General features: G+C 35.3%; 1 protein-coding gene across 1 annotated transcript in view; it reads right to left on the bottom strand.

Annotated features, from left to right (window-relative positions):
* Positions 1–15,177, bottom strand: part of LOC149776213 (uncharacterized) — a 138,890-nt gene that overhangs the window by 64,848 nt on the left and 58,865 nt on the right. Inside the window, exon 5 of the mRNA XM_089942617.1 lies at positions 1,136–1,843. Within this exon, the coding sequence (XP_089798743.1) occupies positions 1,136–1,843 (708 nt within the window). The remainder of the gene's footprint in view (positions 1–1,135; positions 1,844–15,177) is intronic.

Genomic DNA, 15,177 nt, shown 5'->3' on the forward strand with positions numbered 1-15,177 from the left:
CCTGTTGATATGAGACCATTATCAATTGTTATATTCCATATCATGAATTTAATAGGCAAATTAAATGATGCAACATAAATAAAAAGATTTACATTTTCATTAAAAATACTTATGTTAAATGCTCATAATTTTTTAGCAAAGAATCATTTTATCTACTCACGAGTCCTTGACTTTGTTTCTCATTCAAATATTTCATATGTGTGTGTGTTTGTGTGCGTGTGTGTTTGTGTGGTGGTAAAAATCTCATATGCAGATTAATTTAAGATATCAGAGTATTGTCTAGTATGCCATTTTTTTGGCATCTTCCTATTTTCCTCACTAAAGAAAAAAAAAGGGTCAATCTGAGATAAAGAAAAAAAAAAGGGCCAATCTGAGATAAAGAAAAAAAAGGGCCAATCTGATCACAGATAGAGAGCTTCTCCATTTCATACTGATCATGTTACTAATAAAATTTTTAACATGCCTGTGTTTTTTTTTACACAGATTACTTCAATTTACTGTAATTCCACACTCTATAAATGTGTTATCATATGGTTCAACTTTGAATCTTATGAAATATTTCATTTTATCAAGTTCTGAATGTGCAAGAAAGAAATACTAGAAATGTATTCATCATCATAATGTAGCAAGAATGCCCCACTTCTAAATCTAAAATAACCTCAATGCAAACCTAATCATGATGTAATGGGAGATGGGTAAGGGTAGCAATGTATGCTATAACCACTACTGTGAAAGAGCAGAGAGAAAAAAATAAAGAAAGGAAAACTATGTCATTATTTTAAAATTTGATATTAATACCTAAGTGTATTAATTTAAAACTTTTAGATCAGAAAAATAAAACTGAGGGAATAGCAAAATACTGCAGTAAATGACAGAGTAGGAGATATCTTACACTTGTTGGGTATCCTGATTAATCCAGAAAATTATTGATTAGAAACTATAAAAAAGTGATGTCAACATATCATTATCATCTATAAATACTTCTACCAATATTTCTTGTTGGTAGCAATATTTTGTCTAAACTGAAGCTGGCTATAATATACACCTTCACACCTGCAAGCACTGCATGCACTTTGTCAATTAATTAGAAATAAAACATACTGCAGCTTATATCCATAATTGATCACCATTTTACCTGAAGACATCTTTGCACTTTTTGTAGGAATCCATTTTTATTTGAACAGCTATCCCTAAGCACACCTGCTGCTATGTCCCCATGGCCCTTTTTGACACTTTGAGCCTCCTTAATAAATGTCGTCTGCTCATATGTTGTCTGTTTCTGTGGGATTTGTGTGGTGTCAGAGGTTGGATTACTGAGGTTTATCTGATTTCCTCCTTTGCTCTCTCCCTCTTCTCCTATTCCAGATTCTTGCTTCTTATCCTCATGTTTCTGGAAATTATAGCAACTCCAGCATTTTAAATGTTTCTGATTGTCAAGATGCTCCTGTGGTAGAGGATGATCACTGTGTTCATGATTTAGAGGGAAAGATCTTGCTGCTGCTGCTGTTACTGGGGCCCATGAATGAGTCACTACACTCTGGGATGAATCATCACCAGGCCACAAATGCTCTACCAATGCAGGTTTAACAGCAGTGGCACTTTCCAAAGCCACAGTATTACTGGAAACTGATGGTTTAAGGACATCGGACTTCTTTAAGCCAACATTATTGGCACCATTAGTAGAAGCATTTTTGCCATCATCAATATTCTGATTAGGATTGGGACATGAACAATTTGATTGTTCACTACCACATATTTCTGAAACTTCACTGGATGTAATGTTGTCTCCTTGTTCAGTCTCAATTTTGGTCTCAGTGGTGGAAAAAGTTGGTGATTGTTTTTCCTGAAAAATAAATACTTCCATAAATGCTAGATGCAATCAAAACTTATTCATTAAAAAGACACAGACACAGACACACACACACACATATATATATATATATATATATATATATATATATATATATATGTATGTATGTATGTATGTATGTATGTATGTATGTATGTATGTGTGTGTGTGTTTGTGTGTGTGTGTGTGTGTAAACTAAAAGATTGTCTTCTTTGAAAATTTACTCCACACACTGACACAGAATACTTTTCTCAGTTCATAATTTTCAAAAGTGTCATGTGATTACTAATATACAGGCAAGATAACTTACTGCTCTTTCTGACTATGCACCTGAGAAAAAAACTTTTATTGCCATGACTATCATAAGTTGTTTTTATTGTTGTTGTAGGGTTTAACAACATTTTCAACATGAGATAGGTCATACATGGCAGCCAGTATAAATGGTGGAGGAAGAACCCGGGAAAACCTCAGAAAGAACCACTGACACATGAGAAGCTACTGGCAAGCTTTCTTACAAACCCACATTGCCCGAGACTCGGACCCACGAAGACAGAGGTGAGATGGCAGCAATCCGAAACGATGAGGGCTTTGGACCACTTGGCCTCTTGGGGCCCCTGACTATCCTAAGTAATTACATGCATTGTATGTAGAAATTCATAGTCTATGCTTGACTCTGGAAATTACTGATCAAAGGTTCTCAAAGTTCATGTCCTTTGCTCAAGGTATGGGTCTTAAAACTAAAATTCAATGCACAGAAACAATTATTTTCTTATTAAACTTGAAACCCTGATCTCTGACCTTCATATCTCAGAATCCATAGATGTATTTATTACCCTAAGTTCAAGCCATCCACAAAAGTTGGTCAAGGAACTTACACAAGACCAAAAATTATTATGCAAAATAATTTTTGAGAAACAATGACCTTGATGTACAACCTTTTCACCCAAGAACCAAGAGGTCAGTCTCTTCCATAGTTTAAATGTAAAACTCCACAAACAATGGGCAAGATATGTGGTGTAAAAGCAAAGTTATTCAGAACCATTTTCACCTTTCAGTCAGTGACCATGACCTTTGACACCACAATTATATACATTTTTCCTGCCAATGTGTAAGTCATCCACAAATCTTTGGTGAATTAAAGTACATTATTGATAACTAAAGTTTGTTAGTGCAGGAAACACTTTTTTTCTGTCACAGTGACCTTCAGTACCTCTGACTTTTTGACCACAAAATCAATAGGCTTATTTCTCATCTGAATTGCAAGCTATCCATAAAATTTAAGCCACGTTTGTGATGTAGAAATACTGTTAATGATTGTGTGGAAACCATTTCTGTTTTCAGTAATAATGACCTTAACCTTTGAAATTTTGACACCAAATCAACTGGCTTCTTACTTAACCCAATGCAAGACATCCAGAAAGTTTGGTGACTATTGTTGGGGAACAAGTTTTCCTAATTCCGTCAGTAACATTGACCTTTAAACTTTTGAATCCCAAACTGACTGGGTTCTTCCTTAACCCTAAATGCAAGCCAACCACAAAGTTTGGTAACTGTAGATAGTGGGCTGCTTTTTTTATTTTGAGTCATTTTGTGGAAAACAATTGGTAACAGACAGACAGACATCATACATTAACAGATCTGCCTTATGGTGGCATATAAAGAGCAATGTGTGTGTGTGATTTACATTTTTAACAATTTTTCATTCATATCACTATACCCAGTCACATTATAGTGACACCTGGCTGACCTATCCAAACACTAATCTCTTAATGCTGAGCATCAAGTGAGGCAGCTGCTAATAATATTTTAAAAAGTCTTTCTTATGATTCGGCCTTGGTTTGAACCCGCAACCTCCTGCATGTAAGACGGATGCTCTTACCACTTAAGACACCGAACAGTCCATGTAAAGAGTAAAATTATTGTGCACACAAGATTGCCCATTACACAGCAGATGTGGTTTATTGTTTGAAATTAGCAAACTTTTCTGACCATTGATATTGGCTGCCTTGTGGCCTTCTATAAGATAAAATGTCCCCAAGAAAGGAATACTCATAAAAGCTGCCTTAATCAATGATCTCACATTAGTTAGCCACTAGACAACTTTGTTCTGCCAAAACCAAAAAGTCCACCTTTTCTGCATCCCATCCCTAACCTGATGATGGAGACAAGTATGAAAGTAAGAAAGTGCAAAACTCTTCCTGGTTACAACGACTGGTCAACATCCATACCTTTGGACACTGATGGCCATAACATGTACTAAATTTCACAGCAATCCACTGAAAACTTCAAAAAAGTTGCATTCACAATATTCTGTTGTATAAGTCAACCACTCCAGTGACCTAAGTGGCTAAAGCATACGCCTTGGATGGGGGAGGTTGCAGGTTCAAACCCTGGCTGAGTCATACCAAAGACTTATAAAATTTGTACTAACAGCTGCCTCGCTAGGCGCTCAGCATTAAGATGTTAGTGTTAGGACTAGTCAGCCTAGTGTCAGGATAATATGACTGGGTGGGACATCATGCTATATGTCTGTGGCATGATGCCCCAGTGGTAGACATCACTATAAACTGCCACACTGCAGACATTGTAGCGATATGACTGAAAAATTGTTAAAGCAACGTTAAAAATCCAAATCACACACACTGATAAATGAGTTGTATAAGCTCTAAGGTTTAAAAGGGCAGTAACACAAACAAAATTTGTGAAGACAGTAATTTGTTGATATGTCAAATGATGAAAACAACATGTACAAAATATCGAGATGATCCAGTAAAAAAAGCAACTATTTGCAGTTACAGAATAGGCCAGTTTCAAAATACCTGAAAATAACACCCTCATGTTATCTCACAAAATCTTGAAATTCCAAAATGAGGCATTGAGATACACTATAATTGGCTCAAAGTTGAAAAGGGGCAATAATTCTATTAAAAACAAATTGCATGAGAACAGTGACATGTCTATATTATCTTCACACGTTGACCATAATACTTAACAAGTTTCAGGGAATTTTATTGAAATTTGCAGGGGCCCAGAGTGGTTGAGTGGTCTAAAGTGCACACCGTTATGGATCACTGCCATCTCACCTCTGTCTGCATGAGTTTGAATCTCAGACACGGCTACGTTGGTACATGAGAAAGCCTGCCAGTTGCTTCTCGTGGGTCAGTGGTTCTTCCCGGGGTTTTCCAGGGTTCTTCCTCCACTAACTATACTGGCCGCCATGTATAGCCTATCTTGTGCTGAAAAATGGTGTTAAACCCTGCAACAACAACAACTTTGAAATCTGCAACATTAGCTGCATTCACATGATTCTGCGATGTGCTACATCCAGCTGTATGTCAAAAAGGACAATAACTCTGTAAAAAAAATCAGCATGGTGTTTTTTCAATATGCACATCATCATATGTACAAAGTTTCAGAGCAAACCACCAAAAAAATCACCCTGCTGCAAGACAAGGGCAATAACTCCAAAAGTTAAGTTAGACAAAAACAATGGGAACAAAAGGTCCAAGTAAGCCACATATCACACTTTATTTTTTAATGTCTGTCAGTTTGTGAATACAAATTTACACAAGTAATGGAATTGCAGTGGGGACAGTAAAGCTTGATGCACATAGCTGCTACACTGTACATTATTGTTGCTGTAATTTATCTTCTTTCCTAGACCATAAGTGCAGGATCACTTTCGTGCATGAGAAGGGCAAGTCATTTATAGATCCATCATTGTCCCCTGGATCTCTAACTGCCTCAGGTGACCAGGACCTGATTCATAACTGTTCATGACCCCACACTTAAACCATATAGACTATTTTATTACAAGGAGTGCTTTATCTGTGCAGTCAGTACAGATTCCTTGGTCAGTCCTTATCCTCCCAACCCTCGGTGGATCCATCCTTGGAGTCATTACTTGGAAAATGTTGAGATTTCTTTCCCCCATTGGAATTACAGTGAATTAGCATTGGACTCATGATCAGAAGGATGCAAGTTTGGTTCCCATCGTCTGATCCACCTGGATGCTCACTAATATGTGTAGATCTTCCTCATAAGCAAAATCATCCAAGACCCTTAATGATTCAAGCTTACATAGCAAACCTGATCAAAATCTGTTGAAATATGGTTTCTTGAGTGCTAACAAGATCAGCCAATAAGACGCAAAACCACTTTATAAAAAAATATTTGGCTGTTTTTTCATAATTTAACTAATACATGATACTGATTATATGAGCTTACATTTGAAGTTTGATCAAAATTTGGTCTGAAATATGGTCTCTACTTTGTTCACAGCTCAGTTAATCAGATGCCTTATTAATATGCATGGACTGTAATCAACTCATCTGAAATCTTGATATAAACTTACATATCAAATCCGATCAAAATCTAATAAAAAATATAACCCTTCGAGTGTTCACATGCTCAGGCAATTAAATGCAAGATCACCTGTTATTATGCTTAAAATCTTTAAAAACTGTACCAATCTTGATGTTACATGTGTGTGCTTAATTTGATAAAATAAACGACATCTAGCATATTCACAAGCTCAGCCAATCAGATGTAAGATCACTCATTCATTTGCACTGATGACACTCGAAATCAAACCTCTCTAACGTCTTGATATTATAAGCTTGGCTGATCAGAAATGATGCCTCTAAAGTATTCTAAAGTATTGATGCATGGCTTGATGGTGGAAGCCACATGACAGAAGCGGGACAAAAGACCACAGCACAAGCTCACTTGGTCTTTGGTCAAGTGAGTTAAAAATTATGATGGAAGTTCAGGAGTATTAAACCACTACACTAAAAAAAATTCAAGATAGCCACTGCAGTGGTTGTTGTTGTTGTTGTTGTTGTTGTTGTTGTTGTTGTTGTAGGGTTTAAAGCCATTTTTCAGCACACGATAGGCTATACATGGCGGCCAGTATTAATGGTGGAGGAAGAACCACCAACCCATGATAAGCTTCTGGCAAGCTTTCTCACATACCCACACTGGCCGAATCCGAGACTCGAACCCACATAGAGGTGAGATGGCAGTGATCTGTAACGGAGAGTGCTTTAGACCACTCGGCCACTTGAGGCCCCCCCACTGCAGTGGTAAAGATGGATGTCCATGAGAAACCATTTACATTTAGTACCAAATAGACATCATAAGAAGTCTTGTGGTTAAAATTCAATGTTGATTCAACTTTCTGTTCTGGTGAAGTAAATATAAGATTTTTGGGATGGCTGATATTGTGTGTGTTTTACAGAACAGCAAATAAGCAGGATAGTGTCAAGGGATTCTGGAGTAAAATCCTTTACCCAAAGACATACCATAGTAGCCAATCTGGACTGTTCTAATGGTAGGATTAGACCCTGCATCTGGTCATGAATTCAGAATGCTAAACATTGCACCACTGCAGCTCCATCTCTTTTCCAATTAAGACCAGTTCAACATTCTAAGAAGTCTTTTAGTGAAAACTTCATGTTGGTATGACCATCCATTCTGAATGAATAGCAATAGCAAGGTTTTCAAGATGTCAGTTGTGACAGCCAGTCAAAGGATGTCTGAATGGCACCACTTTCATCTAGGATCAACTTTATCAAGTCTCCTGGTGGAAACCCCAGACAAATTCAGGATAGGTAACAAAAACAAGATTTTAAAAATGGCCCATATCAGATGTCTGAGCAGTACTATTTTCAGTTAGTACCAACTAGGAATCAAAAGAAGTCCTATGGTGAAAATGCAATATCAATACGAGTTTCTATTGAAGAGTAGTTACAAGATTTTCAAAATGACTGGCATGGCAGCCATTTCAGACATCAAGTAAACACCATTTCTGGTTAAGACCACCAAGGCTTTATGAGAAGTTTTCGGGTTAAAACCTAACATTACTATGACCATCCAATCATGAGGAGTAAAATGAAAAGATGTTTTTCAAGACTGATGCTGTGGTGGCCATACTGGATATTCTTTTGTAACCATTTTCATTTGGACCAACCAGACAATGGGATGACTATAAAGTTTCATGGCAAACCTCCAAGTAGCTTAGGGTAATGGACAGATGATGGACAACAGACCATCTCGTAAGCTCTTCTGGTCTATGACCAATGGAGCTTAAAATGAAACGGGGCACATGATTTAAAATATATCCAGCAGGAAAGTATCATTGTGTGTCCTATCAGCTCTAAATTTAATTCCAAGCGTATTTAACTTTGTCAAAAGAACACAGATCCTTCTAAACTCTGATAAATTTAGACACAGATTATGGCCTCACACTGATTGATTGATTGATTGAGAGAGAGAGAGAGAGAGAGAGAGAGAGAGACACACACACACAGAGATAGAGAGAGAGAGACATAGAGAGAGAGACCCAGAGAGACACAGAGAGACAGAGAGAGAGAGACATAGAGAGAGACACACATAGTGAGAGAGAGAGAGAGAGAGACAGGGAGAGAGAGTAATCAAGAAAAAATATAGCAAATATAAAATTTTGACTCATAATAAATGGTTGTTATACTTCATTTTGTGCCTAGCATGATATAAAGGTTAAAATATATATGCAGGGTTAATATCAACTCAAGCTAGTCTGTCTTTCCTTGCTGAAATAATGTGATAGTTGCTTCATAATATTCTTTTAACGTATTACTGAATTATGTAAAAATTCATATTGATAATTCATATCTCTGACATTTAAATCTTGATGATCTTTAGCCTTCCATCTTATTAATAATGAAAAAAAAAATTATCTTGCAGAATCATAAGGTTCATTATTATAGACAAAAAAAACTATTACACTATGTATATTGTTAACTGAATGGAATAAATATCTCTTAATTACTTAGCTGATAAAAATATGAATAAAAGGTGATAAAAGAGAGAACCATGGGAAACTGCAAGTTGCCAGATGATAGAGAAAAAAAGGAAAAGTAACAAATCATAAGCTTGATAATAATAAGAAATTCAAATCAACAATATAAATATCACCGTAAGACGATGTATTGTGGTGCATGCAAAGCCTTGGGCTAAAGATACTGTAGGTATATTTTATTATACTGTACACATGCTGAAATGTTAAATAAGTTACAAATTCATTCTATAAGATTTGATGGAAGTAGTCTCATGTTCAATAAATGCTTAATATATGTTACAATATGTGTGTTGTATTCATGTTGTATTTTATTTTTATTGTGTGCTTTTATCTGATGCATTCAGGTCAAACTGTAAGCATAATAATGTTAACATGTTGATTGTCCATATTATCAACATTACACTGTATCCACTAGCCCATCTTATTATATTGTATCCACTAGCCTGTCTTATTACATTGTATCCACTAGCCTGTCTTATTACATTGTATCCACTAGCCTGTCTTATTATATTGTATCCACTAGCCTGTCTTATTACATTGTATCCATTAGCCTGTCTTATTACATGCTTAATGCCTTCCCTTACCAACTGTATAATTTACAGAACTCTTGATAATCTGTTACAAATCATGTTCTGATATTTTTATTTCACCAAAAGACATGTACCTTTCTTGCTTAATTATTAACAAATGATCACCATTTCTGATCAACTGGGTGTGTAAGGAAAGAGAATGAAATATATGGTTATCTTTGACCTAGATTGAATCATGTGTTAGGTAAGTACTTTCAATGATGCTGAATTTGAAAAAAACATGTCATGCTTAGATCAATTTTGCACAGATTGGAAGATGTTTATCTCAAATGCATGAATCATCTCTGATGGAATACTGCAATGTATTGTAATATTTTAAAAAGAACTTCTTTTTTTTGAAATTCTGGAACTGTGTGCTCAGGCGAAACACTTGGATTCTACAGTGCTGATCTCTGCAAACTTTACATCAATTTTGCATATAAAATTGTCACAATTGAAAATAATAAAAAGTTTTTTCAATCAGCACCTATAATCAATCCTATTATACCATGTACCATAAGGTTCAAATTATAGTATGAAAGATGTATGAGCATTGTAAATGTTCATTAAAAAACAAACCGATTGCTGCGGTCAGTCTTTATCTTAAGTTAGAGATTTTCTTTTGATTTGCCATTCCAAATGTAACTGCATGCATATGGAAAAGCCATAAACACTGACTGTTGGGAATGTAACTTTATTTTTTATGTTGATTGAGATATAATCCTTGCTGTATGCTAACAATGCACAATGATAATATGACATACCAAGTATCGTAGTTATAAGCTCTCGCTTCCACAGGCCTCAATAATAACTTTTTTTTTTTTTAATGGTTGCAGAAATTTAAAATTTTCTTGGTTTTAAATGACTTAAAATTATAAAAAGAATTATTTCTTAAAGTTTATCCTTCAGTAAACTTCTGAAAAATAGAAAAATGTAATGAATTTAAAAATTATTTTTGAAGATGAAAACTGCATAATAAACATGCATTTGTTACCATCTATACTCACTTAAAAGTTGAGTCCAATTGCAAACTTCACAGACCTAGGTCTGCCGTCACAGAATGTGCCAACAGATCTGGGTCTGTGCAGTTTGTTAGGAGCAATACGTAGAACAAACAACACAGACCAAGATCTGCAGGTGCATTATGCTATGGCATATCATGATCTTATTGTTTGTAGTTTGATTTGACTTATAAGTGAGCATATATGGTACAGAACTAAATATTTCCAGACAACAAAATCTATGAAATATCTTTTTTTGCTGCTGTTTTTTCCTTTTGTTCATTGTTATAAAAATATGTGTTGTGATCATGAACAAAATCAAGGTAATTTAGGTAATTTTGGCAATGTAGCTTTTTATAATGAAGGATTACCAATATGTGATGGAAATTTGTCAGATGAACAAGGGAAATCTTAGCAATTGCAAGACTGAATCTTTCATTTCTTACTCTTTTGGTATGAACAGATGGATATACTGCATGAACATACAGGTCAAAATGAAACCTATCCTTTGCCACTAGCTAGTATTGGCCACCCAAAAATAATCCTCATGCTTAAAATGAGATGTTAATATATTTCCTGGAAAACTGATCAGTTGTGTATTAGGATGGGTCTCTGTTTCCTGCAAGATACAAGACAGATTTTTAGTTTCCATCAGAGCTAAAACAAATTTTCAAAGTGGAATATTTGTTGAAAGTATTTAGACAGATAGTTATACATGTGTTATAAAAGTAATGGGTCCATCTTTTGTACCTTGTTCTTTACTGACTACTGCACCCCTACCACAATGAAATGCAGTCAGGCCATCACAATCTAATACCATTTGACATGCCTTGAATATTTTGTTTTTGTTTTTGCTGTATTCGGAGATTCAGACTAGTGGTCTAATGGTATAACGGTACCAATTGCGCAAGTCCAGGTGGGCGGAGCTTAAGGTGTATGGAACATTGTATTCAGAATTAAAGAACAAAACTAGCTGTGATTGGTGCATTATGTAAGACTTGTACTTTCTGTTTGGCTTAAAAAAAAGTTGAGCCTCTTGGCAACATGTGAGTTTGTGTTAATTTCTATCTAGATCATATTTTGTATTTTTTATGATTTTTTTAAAATATGGTACACATGACTGAAAATGTGCTTGTTGTGACTAGATAACTCTTACCCCTGTCTAGTTCCAGTAGAGTTATCTCTCTTAAATGCAATGGAGTACCTGGTTATGTCATTGTCAAATTGACAATCTAGCATTGTTCTATATGACAGCGTGTGACATGCATGCCCAAGTAGGACAGAAAGTATATTTATTTCACAAAACATTAGCATTGAGGTATATGGAAAAACAATTGGTACCGTGATACCTAAAGGAAAGAATAGCCTCACAGTGTTTCCATAGAAACGCATACATGTGGGCGGCATTTATGAACTATACTAGTTTGATGTAGGAAAACAAATGTATGCTGAACACTTTTGGTCAAATATTGAAAGTTCTTTAAGAATAAAATGTATGAAAACTTTAGAAAATAGCACAAGATGGCTTTGGATGGGGACTTTTGATAACTATAGCTATGATAGATATAGGCTTGTGTTACCTGATGCCTTTATGTATGTGCTGTTACCTCCTAGATTGGAATGCATGCAACAAAATAAGTTATGTAAACATAATATAGTTGATTTTGGCCAAATATTGGCTATTGTACCTGCAAAAGATGAAAAATCATGTGTACAAAAACAACTATCTTGTTCTTGTAAGGCATGCCATAAACCAGGATAGAGAACATTCTAAGTACACTTGTAGATAGATCACTTGTACCATGTGGGATGTTCTGGCATGAGTAATTTTTAGGTAATTTATTAAGGATTTGGTATTCCTTCCCATTTTGATTTGAATTGTCCTGCTCTAATTGTCCCTTTTTTTTTTACACTCTCCTGCTTTGAAATTGTTCATGTAGTTAGTTCAGTTCTCTTGCATTCCCTTTTGTTGAAGTAGCAGTGAATACCAACAAACAAGAACAGTTTCCTTAAGTCAGCATTTCCCATTGGCACTTGTATAAGCCCAATTATAATCTACTATTGACTTTCAATTAATCCTATTTCTTTCTGTCAAGCTGCTCCTGTGGAATTTCCATGTTTGGTCCAACATTACAGAATGATAACCATTTTGGTCACACAGTGCATATTCATTCCATTCAAATCCACACTGTTCTTGAAACTTTGCATCCCATCGCAAGAATCCAAATTGGCATGAGATGATATCTGCATGGTTATGGAAGGCTGCACTCTACATGCCGGCATTGTAGAAAATATGAACTATGTGATATGAAAGAGCTGCGTCATCTTAGAAATTAAAATTACATGACTCTTGAGGTCTCCACTAAACATAGGAGTCTAAATGTTAGGTTCTCACTTTGTCAGTAATGTATTTTGAGATAATTTAATTGCAATGAAGTTAATACAGGTTGTTGATGAACTCATCTATATTACATGGATAATGTATTCAAGGTTACCACACCTTATGTATATCATTCAGTTATCTCCCTTACACCAGTCATAACATTTCAAGGAAATAAAATCTCACATTTTCAGTGACTGATTATGAAAATAAAGAGAAGATTTGTGAAGTATTATATTAGCCCTCAATCTTGATGCAAATGTAAGTAGAAGCAATTTGATAATTTCTCACAGTAAAGTTTACAAGTTTAAAAACTGATAAGGTATGTTCTGCTTGGCTCTGAGATAAGTTTCTCTCTATCTTATGCCAATTATTATTAAATTCTTATGTAGAAGAAATATACTTTATATGTATCTATATAATCTAAATTATTCACCCTTTTATATTAGATGGAAATGAACACAACTTCACTTGAAATTTTGGTCCTGTAAGGGATGTTATAGCACAGTTGCCTTTGGGCTGTCCTTGGACCTATTGGGCCCTGCCCCATATATTTGTCCAAGGTAAGGTCATCAAACTTTCACTTCTCATTTTTTGCATTGCTGATTTTGCCACCTTTAATTCCTTTATCATAAGCTACCTCTCCCTTTTAGATAAACACTTTCCTCCTGTTTTTAACTCCATTTGATGTGCTATACTTAGTGTTTATATTTGGCATTTTTCTGTATTTTATTCCCCTAATTTCACCTCCCAATCCAAACATAACCACTTAGAAGCTGCGATTTACTATATTTGGTGACTGACTGGCTTATTGAAACAATTTTATTCACATTACAAAGGAGGAAAGCTTACTATTTGTGTTACAAAGAGGATGGGTAGGTGGACCTTTGTGTGAGGACTGGTGGTTAGTGACCTCTTGTATCTGTAGATAGTGTAAAGTGTTCAAAGCTTATACTTTATAATAAGATTGGGTCATGTCCACCTGTCTCTGATGTTAAGTTCTGCACCTACCAAACAAATATAAATTCCTTTCTTTTAGGTGAATTGTACATTTTGAAGTAGGACAGGTGCATACTATTTGGTACATTGACCTTTGACCTAGTTATTACATAATATGATATAATGTGATTTATCCCATATCACCTATGTGAAGTTCAATAATTGCTGATATGAATAAGATACAACTCATAGTTGAAAGAATTCATTTTATTTCAAAAGATGATTTTGATGGTGAAGCAAAAGTATGAAAACAATAGTTCAAACAGCTCAATGACATTTCTATACACATTCATATAAGACATAGGTTAGTACCTCATCAAATTGTTTTTCACAAGTGAGACTAAGTATATTTGTTACTTATACAGTCCCGAACTATTTCACAGATTATTGGAAAAATTAAGGTTTGCTATAGGTATAACGGTACCAATTGCGCAAGTCCAGGTGGGCGGAGCTTAAGGTGTATGGAACATTGTATTCAGAATTAAAGAACAAAACTAGCTGTGATTGGTGCATTATGTAAGACTTGTACTTTCTGTTTGGCTTAAAAAAAAGTTGAGCCTCTTGGCAACATGTGAGTTTGTGTTAATTTCTATCTAGATCATATTTTGTATTTTTTATGATTTTTTTAAAATATGGTACACATGACTGAAAATGTGCTTGTTGTGACTAGATAACTCTTACCCCTGTCTAGTTCCAGTAGAGTTATCTCTCTTAAATGCAATGGAGTACCTGGTTATGTCATTGTCAAATTGACAATCTAGCATTGTTCTATATGACAGCGTGTGACATGCATGCCCAAGTAGGACAGAAAGTATATTTATTTCACAAAACATTAGCATTGAGGTATATGGAAAAACAATTGGTACCGTGATACCTAATGAATGATACTTTTTTTTTATTGTCAAATTTGGTATGACAACAAATATTGCTTATTGCTGATGACAGACCATGCATAAAAAAGGGCAGTAAGTCGACCTTGTTCAGTTACCATCTATACTTGCTTATAACTCAAGTCAAGCTAAAAACAATAAAGATCCAGATCTGCCACAGCATAATGTGCCTGCAGATCAAGGTCTATGTTGTTTGTTCTACTGATTTACTCTTAACAAACTGAACAGATCCAGATCTCCTGGCAAATTATATATTATAAATCTGGTGACTATCTCAAAAATATTCTAAAAAAAGAGACTCAAAATAAAAGTTGTTGTTGTAGGGTTTAATGCCATTTTTCAGCACACGATAGGCTATACATGGCGGCCAGTATTAATGGTGGAGGCAGAACCTGGGAAATCCCCGCAAAGAACCACCGACCCCCGTGAAGCTACTGGCAAGCTTTCTCACATACCCACATTCAGGGCTGAATCTGAGACTTGAACCCACACAGACAGAGATGAGATGGCAGTGATCCGTAACGGAGAGCGTATTAGACCACTCGGCCACTCGGGGCCCCCAAAATAAAAGTTACAAGTAGCATAAATCTAATCCTGATGTAAATTGATCGGTGAGAGAAAAATTGTAAGACAATTCAGTTACACAGC

This window comes from Sinohyriopsis cumingii, chromosome 18 (genome assembly GCF_028554795.1).
Source record: "Sinohyriopsis cumingii isolate HCF-2022 chromosome 18, ASM2855479v2, whole genome shotgun sequence".
Taxonomy (NCBI): Eukaryota; Metazoa; Mollusca; class Bivalvia; order Unionida; family Unionidae; genus Sinohyriopsis; species Sinohyriopsis cumingii.